This window comes from Quercus suber, unplaced genomic scaffold, assembly GCF_002906115.3.
Source record: "Quercus suber isolate HL8 unplaced genomic scaffold, Cork oak 2.0 scaffold_6, whole genome shotgun sequence".
Taxonomy (NCBI): domain Eukaryota; kingdom Viridiplantae; phylum Streptophyta; class Magnoliopsida; order Fagales; family Fagaceae; genus Quercus; species Quercus suber.
In genome coordinates this window covers 3068536-3077867 of record NW_027069472.1, presented here as the reverse complement: position 1 = coordinate 3077867, position 9332 = coordinate 3068536, and the positions used below count along the sequence as shown (strand labels likewise).

Sequence of the window (9332 nt, the reverse complement as noted above, 5' to 3'; positions counted from 1 at the left end):
TCATTTTGGCGTCTTCATCACCCAAATGACCAAAAAAGGTTTCAATAGTTAAATTAGTTCAAATCCAACTATTTTCACACATTCACCACCTACTAGTGTGAAAATTTTATCTCATGAGATTAGCCTATGAAGCACCCCGCTCTCACATTTGGTGGGTCCCCAGACGTGTGATCCACATGGGAGAGGTGTGCTCGATACACAGGTCTCATAAGATAGTTTTTCCATCAGTACACACTAATATGAGAGAGAGAGAGAGAGAGAGAGAGAGAGAGAGAGAGAGATTTACGTGCAGCCAATACAGAAACCATGTGTACAACAGATTTTATGCAGTAAGGCTATCTATGGAAAAACATTGCAATCTACGTAGAATAAACTGAAATAAGTAGACTTTCTATTTACAATCCAGCCTTCGCTTTTCAACTTGAATATCAGAGATGGAAGTTGTTAAAATTCAAAATTTAGAAGCAAATTCATACCAATATCTGGATATGTATTTCGTAAAACTCAGGAATCCCATGTTTGCTGCAGAACAAGTCTCTTTGACAGATGACAGTAGCATTCCTAGAAGCCAGATGTAACTTACAGTTTCTGTGTTTCCTCTGAGGATGAATTGCTTTCAACTGAAATTGGGGCAGGATCTGATGTGGGGGGCATAGAGTCACTGGTTTGATTATTAAAGGAACTCTGTTCTACTTGCTCATGAGACCTTGGATGTTCCTTGAACGGTCTCTCAAAATCTTTAGCATTTCTGGGATCTATCATTAAATTATTGAGTTTTTGCTCCTGCAAACAAAAAAGAATTTTCAGAGAGCAATATGGGAGTGACATTTTATGCCCTACAGTCCTAGTAATCAACTGCTTGTCAATTTCAAGTATGCAAAAACATGACTTAGAATAAATACAATTTCATTCAAGTTCCTAGGCTAATTAAACAACTTCTATTCCTTGGTCAATTATACAAATGGATGGATGCAGGGTAAATAGAACCGTAAGTTGAGATAGCTGCATGGATAAATGCTTAGACTTAGAAAAAATTGTGTAAGGTAGTAAGGTGTCAAAGTTAAAACAACCTATTTCAACCACCTTGTCAATAGAAGGCGCCAGCTTGGAAAATATAAGCACTAACTAAGATAGATTTATGGAACTCTAGCCTGAAACATGGATCCATTACCAATTGCAATTACTCAAATCAGCATAAGCCCCACTTCAGAAGAAAGTTGATGACACAAAGGATTCAATTATCCCAGCACAACAGATTTGAAAACATCTCACATTTTTCAGTGTGTTTGAATTGTCCATTTAATAACATGGTAAATTCAAGTGCTCTCGAATCATCCTTATCCTACCATTTAACTATCTAAGGTGAGAACCATTATTTGTTTGATTTATGATAGGTCTGCTGGAACCAATATATCATATGCCTTGATCTGAAGGCATCACTGTTGGCATCAACATTGGTGTTAAGAATCCAACCCCAATCAGGTGAGTTAAATACGGGAACTGTCATATCTCCTGTATTTGGCAACATCATCTACATGTAAAACTAAACTCAACAGAGTCTTCAGCCAGACTTAAGGTTGGCTACAAGTACCCTAATTTTGTAGGACCAGATTTGGTAATGGCCATTTTGGCCCTACCTTGATATCGTTCAACTACATCAAGGTCTGCAAATTCCAAGACACTGGATGTTTATTCAAATGTAATATGAAGAAATTCTCTCTACTAAAAGTGGTGCATGTTATAAAGCTATCGTGCATGGAGATATTTCCCCCGTTTCTAGTAGTAAACATAGTTGCATCTCAGTACTTAGTACTTACACTTTGTAGTGCTTCAAGCTTTCTCTGCATTGCCTCATGCTCAGCTTTAATACGAAATGGAACACCATGCTTTTGATAAACATTATTCTGCGCCAAGTCTTCATCAATGTCACTAGCTGTCGTTGCAAAAGGATGGTTAGCAGGAATCCACCGAATCGTATCAGGGTCAACATCAGCAGGTACAGATTCCCCTTCCTTAAGGAACACAGTTGGCCTCTTCCACTGGTACGCCCGTGACCTCCTTTTTTGATGGATGGCTTGTTCCTCTTCTGTCAGAGTAACCGGGGCTAATCGATAAACCTTTCCACACATTTCAACAGTTGAATTGCTCTTCCCAACCTTCACCATTGGATTATTGAACGGGTCTTCATACTTGAGAGGCCTCGAGCTGCATCAAAAAGAGCATGTTATCACTAAAAACTCGGAAACCAAATCTAACACCGGGTTTAAGGATTGGGATCATACATGCCTCTTCTATCAGACCTCAGCTGCCCGCGTCTAACTAGATCAGCTACAGAACCAGGTGTTCTGTGCCTCAACTTCCTCGCCGCATACACTCTTACAGCAATGACCAACAATGCAATTGCAATACATAACCCTATTGCCAGATTACTCCCACCATATCTATTCATCTTAGACCAAAAAATAAAATGCCCATAAAAATTCATACATAATTATAAATAACATAACATACAAATCTACTCACTACATTCAAAAACAACAACTTTGTTGCCAAAAAAAAAAAAAAAAGAAATCTTTTTTACCACGAAAACGAGGGGAGGGAAAGAGTTGATTGTTCCGTGCAATTTGGAGAGTTGGTCTTTTACAGCGACGGTGATTGTCTGAGTCTTAACCGCCGGTTCATCTGGGTCACTCGGCGAACCGGAATTGGCTCCCAGTACAAATTTCCGGTTCAGCTGCTTGCTACTACTACTATTTATGAAACGAAATTCCGGTCTGAGTTTCACAAAATTCAAATGGGTCTGATGCTTTGAAACCCAAATTGAAGGCTACAATAACCAAATTTAATTAGAAATAATTAAACCCTGAAATATTTGTAAATAATAATAATAATAAAGCAATGAATGAAACAGAAAGAGAAATACCTGGAGAGAAATGAGATGGAATCGAAGAGTCCAAATTGATGCCATTTAGGATTGTTGATTTGGAATTCAAAGATCTCATATATATATATATATATATATAGTGTTTGGGTCTTTTGTGAAGATTACAGAACCCACTCAGCTCCAGGAGGAGTTGTTCTTCCCGTTGTTTGAGACTAGAACTGAGAAGGTTGCATTAACGGAAAACGCATATCATATACTCCAAAATTATGTTTTAAATATTAATTATTTGCGCAAACTACCAGTTGTGGATCCGTGGCGCAATGGTAGCGCGTCTGACTCCAGATCAGAAGGTTGCGTGTTCGATTCACGTCGGGTTCAATTCCCACTTTGTTTTTTGTTTTTTTCTAAAACGACGTCATATTCTGTTGGAGTCCAACCGACGTCGTATTCTATTGGGTAGAATGAGAAGTTTCAATTTCCAAGCCCAATTGAAAACAGAAAGATAAAGATTTTTAGACTCATCAGTAAAAAGCCCAATATAGTTTTCTTCTAGCATACTATGGCCCATGTGAAAACAAGAAATCCTAGCACGACCAAAGTTTCCTAGTAATTTGATATATACCTTTTAACTGAAAGATAAATTACACCCTCCAAAGTCCTTAGTAGTAGTAATTTGTTCCTATAAAAAAAATTATTAATTTAATATATATTCTTTTACTAAAATAGAAATTACACCCCTAATGATTTTGATTTTAATCCATAATATATAGAATTTTTTTATTTGAATGCCCAACATTTAAGACTGTTTAGCAATTTTGTCAATTTATCCAATCTTATTTTAACATACCACATTAGTATATAAAAAAAATATTCTTCTCAAAAAAAATTTACAGTAAATAAAAATAAGCATTTACGCAACCAAAAAAAAAACAACAACAACAAAATTCAGCTGGCAATCCCACCCTTCTCTTTCTTTTCCACCCCGTTTTTCAACTCCAATGTAGTGGATGGTAAAACTCCAATGTAGGGGATATTACTATCCACTACTCCACCATTATTTACTATTTTTCATTGGACACTTCTCTCTTATCTTAACTTAGCAAAAAAAAATCCCTAGACACTCGTTCCATTATCAAGGCAAGGCTAAGTATAGTGCTCTCACTATGAACTCTTCTGGCTTCATTATGGGTGCTTCTCAAACCAACAACACTTTTGTTCATTACCAAAATCAAAGTGCTATCCATATTGTCTAGAATGATGTCTTTCATAAGCACACTGAGCACATTGAGATTGACTATCACTTCATTCACCATCATCTCGGTAAGGCAATCTTTACTTACTTTATGTCTTTTCTACAAACTAACTTGCTTATGTGTTCATGAAAACAAAATCTCATCAATTGAATGTCTCCTTTTTGCCTCTAAACTCAAGATGACTTCCTCCACACCACCTCTAGTTTGAGGGGATGTTATTATACACCATATATTATATCTTGTATTATAGATGTGTATTTCATATATATCACATCCCTAACTAAGCTAAAATCAAGGATCATCACTTTGTCCTTGATTTTAGTCTTAGTCAAGGCTTTTATGTTTGATATACTTTCTATAGCCTATGTAATCAGACATTCTTCGTGTATTTGATCCTGCAAATTTTCACATGATATAAAGTTTATTCTCTCATTCTCTCATATGTTCTTACTTTCAACAAAGATGAAGATTTAATTGGCTCACTTAAGTTGGAAATATAAAATGATTAACAAAAACAAAAATATAAAATGAGTTTAAGAACGAGCTCACAAAGAGTAAGAACATTTGTACGAGAAGAAAAGAACAGTACAACAGTGTTCTAATCAAGAAAGAAATAATAACTCTGATGGTTAAATATTTTTATGGTATTTTAAATAAATCATCGACTTAGTCAAACTATAATAAAATAACAAGTTAGCTTCAACTAGCTAAACCAAATGGTCATAAACAACTATAAAAGCCTAGAACGGTGAGGAAAAATAAGTACAAATGTAATATAGATAAGACAATCCACCTAGGTTTTATATCTTAAGATATCAAAAGAGATCCGCAATAATTTGTAAACACTTCTTACTAACGAGACTCACAACAAAGACCAAAGTGTTATTTTTATTTTTATTTTATAAACTTCAATGTTTATTTCAAAACTACCTCACAAGCGGACTCTATGACAACTAGTAGATTGTGATTATAATAACATAAAGGCAGAAAAGACTCTAGGGAGAACCTAGTAGTAACATGTCCTGCAGTGTTACACTGCCTCTTGACCCAATAGAAACAGCAACAATAAAAAAGGACTCAGCATAACATGAAATATTACTAATAATGTTACTGATAGACCAATTTAAAGAAGAGTTTGGAGATGAGAGGGGATCAAAGCAAGCTTTTGCATCACCCTCAAAAATAACTTTGCTCCATCTTTCAATCTGTGCAAGTTGAACTGCCTAAAGAATGGCATGGGCTTCTGCTTGGAGGGCTGAGCAGAGGGGATGTGTACTTGTCGTCTTGTCCACACCAACAACTTACACATGTACCATTTGTCAATGGGTAGCCACAGTTCACGTGGTACAATGAAAAGATAAAAAAGCTGGATCCATGTGCACTGAGTACGAATTAATTTTACTATAAAGTTATAGAGCCAAGAAAGATGTATACACTTTAATCCTCCAAAGCAGTTCTAAGTTTTTCTTTACTCAGTTAGTAAATAAAACAGTACGTCTATGTTTTTCTTTGCCAAGGCAAATCCAAATCAAGAAAGAAATAATAACTTTGATGAGTAAATGTTATGATGGTGTGTTAAATAATTCACTGACTTAGTCAGATAATAGTAAAGTAACATGTTAACTTACAAAGAAAGTTAACTTCTAATAAACTGAACTAAACGATCATAAACAACTATAAAAGCCAAAAAAAAAAAAAAGGAGAAAAAAAAAACACCCAAAGTAAAAGTGATATGGATTCACATATGCAAGGTGGGACGGGATAGGGCAAGATATAGATAAGATAAATCCCACGCTAGGTCTTATATCTTAAGATATCGAAAGAGTTCTATAATAACTTATAATCACTCATTGTCAATGTGGGTCACACCAAAGGCAAAAGTTTTGAAAAGTTATCCACACCAAATAACTTATACACATGTACCATGAGCCTCCTTTGTCAATGGATAGCCACAGTTCAAATGGTACAATTAAAAGGTAAAAAAGCTGGATCCATGCGCACTGAGTACGAAATAATTATACTATTAAAGTCTTAGAGCCAAGAAAGATTTATACAATTAATCCTCCAAAGCAGTTCTATCACTTCTATGTTTTTCTTTGCAAAAGGCAGATCTAAAGCCAATGCAGAGCTTGTCCACATAGATAGATACTATATTTGTAAAGTCCCTTTTACTTTAATTTCACCTTTACATATGATATCAGTTCATGTACTACTCAATGCATCAAGTCCTGGAAATACAACTCCAAAGTCAAGAAACCAGATCAAATTAAACTTGAAATTTCACAAATAACACATAAACCTCAATCGCAAGCTTGTCACCGTTTCCTTCCATATAAGTAACTACAACATTGCAGTAATACAATACATTTGGGTGTGAAATGAAATATTTCAAGTCCCCCTAATTTTTTAAACCCAGCAAAGCCCAAAATTGTTTTCTTTCTAATACATGATGAGGAAAATCCATTGAATTCAATCCTAGTATCCGACAAATTTTTCCAGGGTGGTCATTAAGAAACTTAAATTATACAAAATTTAATAAAAATAGAACTTTATATATTGACCATAAAAAAAAAAATTAAAAAAAAACACATACACACACAAAGACATAAGTCTTACAATACCCTTTTTGAATTTTCTTATTTTGAAATTTTTGCATGATAATCTCATTATTAATGCTGCAATATTATATCTTTTTCAAAATTTTAGTTTCATAAAAATTTTCTTAGGCTTTTGCTACAACTCCCACTAAACAAATTAACATAATTACATATTTTGAAAATTTAAATGTTAAATTGTATGTTCTTTATGTTCTTAAAACACATGTCAAATTTCATGTCAATTAAAAATGATTTACTATTTAATCTATAAACTTATTTTTTATGTAAAATTTTAGACAACAAAAATTTGAAATTTAAAGATTTGAGTGATAACATAGTTATTGATATTTGGTCTTTTTGAAATTTTGCAAATATGGAGGATTTAAGAAAAAAAAAATGTAATCTAATAATGAATTTGTCAAAATTCACATCCAATAAAAAAAAGATTGAGTGAAGTTGTAGTCTTAATTTACAACCAAATTTGTTGCTAAATTTTGTCCAAAGTATCATTATGTTGAGTCTAAAAAAATTTAGGGTGGTCCCAAATATTTGTTTAGGATTAAAAATTATAAAATTTTTAAAATTTACATATAATAATTAAATTTTTTCCAAGTCAAGTCAGCACTCTACGCGGAGCCGCCAGTGCGACCGAAGTTTTGTAGAAATTTGGATCCTTTTTATCTCTTTGTCACCTTTTAAAAAGAAAGATAAAGGAGCTCGTCACAAGTCACATAGTGGCCACTAAGCACAATCTTCCGCATTCGTGGGAGGTCATTTGCGTTACCCGGCCTTTTGGTATTTGATATGCACTGAGTGTGATTAGTATACGCCACTTGTTTGTTTTTCTTCTCGGCACACTCTCTTCTGGCCTCACTAGATTTTGTGCTATAATGCTATTGGCAGCATAGCCTTAATGGGTTAGGTGTGGCACATGAAATGTGCGAGTAACAGTGTGTATACAAGCACTTGGCCTGTTTAGTGTGTTGACCCTTCTTTCTTTTTCTTTTTCTTTTTAAAGAGAAATTAAGTTGCACACAAAGAAATAAGTTAATGAACCAAAAGAGAAGCCAAATCAAACAAGCTAACCGTGTTGGTTTTGGTTTTAGTCTATTTTCATTGGTTTATAACAATTAATAAGCTAAGTATATATGGTTATATATTGTACGGTGATAATAACTACCAACTATGGTTGTACTTGAGAATATATATGTAATGTTTTTTTGGTGAAAGAAGAAAATAAAATATATATGATGTAAGAGATTTCACGGGCATGCCATGATTATGAACAATAAAATCTCACAAAATTTTCATAATAAGTTAAGGTGTGAATCTATCATAAATCAAAATAAAATAAAAAGTATATCCCGACCCATCAAAACTCAAAACAAGAGTGTTGAAAAAATATTATGAGATTTTGTTATTTTCCTAAATATTTTCTTTATTGTGAACTTTTTTTTTTTTTTTTTGGTATAATGATAATATATTGTAATATTCTTCAACTTAATAGAGGAAAAATTCTATTTTTATTTTTTTACAATTAAGCGCGCAGATAATATGGATGGTTAGAATACGAGTAGAATTGCAAATCCTCTTTTTGGTGTTCATATTGTTGAAGGAAAACAAATATATACCCAAATGAGCTCTCTAGTGTATTTGCAAATTGAGAGTGGAAGGTGACGATGAAATTAAACATGCAAGCTGCGTGAAATGATCTTAAAGCATGGGGAAAACACCAAAACTCATTAAAGGCCTTTTTCTCGGTTCATAAGATTTGCATGCTCTCTTTACGTGATTTATGTAACTCTATGTCTCTCTTTATTTCAACTCGTAGCCTTTCTTTTTCTTTCTTTTGTTTTCTATTCTTTTCATTTCTTAAAAGAAAATAGAAATTCTCTTTTCCTAAACAGTACTATGATTGATGTATATATATATATATATATATATATAATGGGTTCAACTTGTCGCAATCAAACACACCATTGTCATTGATAGTGGGAGTTGAGGAGCACAGCCACCATAACAGTAATGTGTAGAATTATTAAACTATGAAAAGGTGTAGTAACCCACAAGATTTTCTGGAAAATATATTGAGCTAGAGAAAAGTTGTGCTTTGTTGATCACTTTTTTAGTAGTATTATCAGAATCATAATTGTACACATGACCCCCACGTAATTGGTTATATATTCCCGTCCAGTACTTAGGTCACCCACCCAATTATTTTATTTGACGGTCTAAAGACAAAGGAATAAATGGGTTTTTCAATAAAGAAATATTAATTAGTATCTCGAATAAGTTATTGGTCTTACACTATCTTCGTTAGGACTTAGGTCAGGACATCTGGACAAGAATGGAGAATTGGAGATAACAGTTTTTTTGAATAATGAATCGCTTTTAAAGATCATGAAGCAAAGTATATTTACCAGTACTATATTTTTATTGAATTATTTTATTAATTTATTAATTGTAGTTAGTTAGTGCTTGACTATATAATAAGAACAAGTTTGCTTCTCGATGAACTCAATCAACTAACCCAATATTGCTAAATAAGGCACTAACTACGTTATACATTAGCCTATCTCCCAATTTCCAATGTAATGG

General features: G+C 33.5%; 1 protein-coding gene and 1 non-coding gene across 2 annotated transcripts; one reads left to right on the top strand and one right to left on the bottom strand.

The window, feature by feature from the left end:
* Positions 1–281: 281 nt before the first annotated feature.
* LOC112023648 (protein MULTIPLE CHLOROPLAST DIVISION SITE 1) lies at positions 282–3097 on the bottom strand. Its single transcript, XM_024056272.2, has 5 exons — positions 2924–3097; positions 2582–2827; positions 2283–2449; positions 1818–2205; positions 282–783 (listed from the first exon to the last, which is right to left on the bottom strand). The coding sequence occupies exons 1-5, from the start codon at positions 2966–2968 to the stop codon at positions 580–582; spliced, it is 1050 nt and encodes a 349-aa protein (XP_023912040.1). The 5' UTR covers positions 2969–3097; the 3' UTR covers positions 282–579.
* A 93-nt stretch (positions 3098–3190) lies between these two features.
* Positions 3191–3262, top strand: TRNAW-CCA (transfer RNA tryptophan (anticodon CCA)). Its single transcript has one exon. It is a non-coding gene; the product is annotated as a tRNA-Trp (tRNA).
* Positions 3263–9332: the final 6070 nt, after the last annotated feature.

Excerpts from the sequence above, each read along its gene's own strand:
- LOC112023648 (XM_024056272.2), bottom strand. The coding sequence starts at position 2,968 with ATGGCATCAATTTGGACTCTTCGATTCCATCTCATTTCTCTCCAG. Across the intron at positions 2,828-2,923 it reads TCCATCTCATTTCTCTCCAG|CCTTCAATTTGGGTTTCAAA; the intron begins GTATTTCTCTTT and ends TGGTTATTGTAG. Across the intron at positions 784-1,817 it reads AGCTTGAAGCACTACAAAGT|GAGCAAAAACTCAATAATTT; the intron begins GTAAGTACTAAG and ends TTTTGTTTGCAG.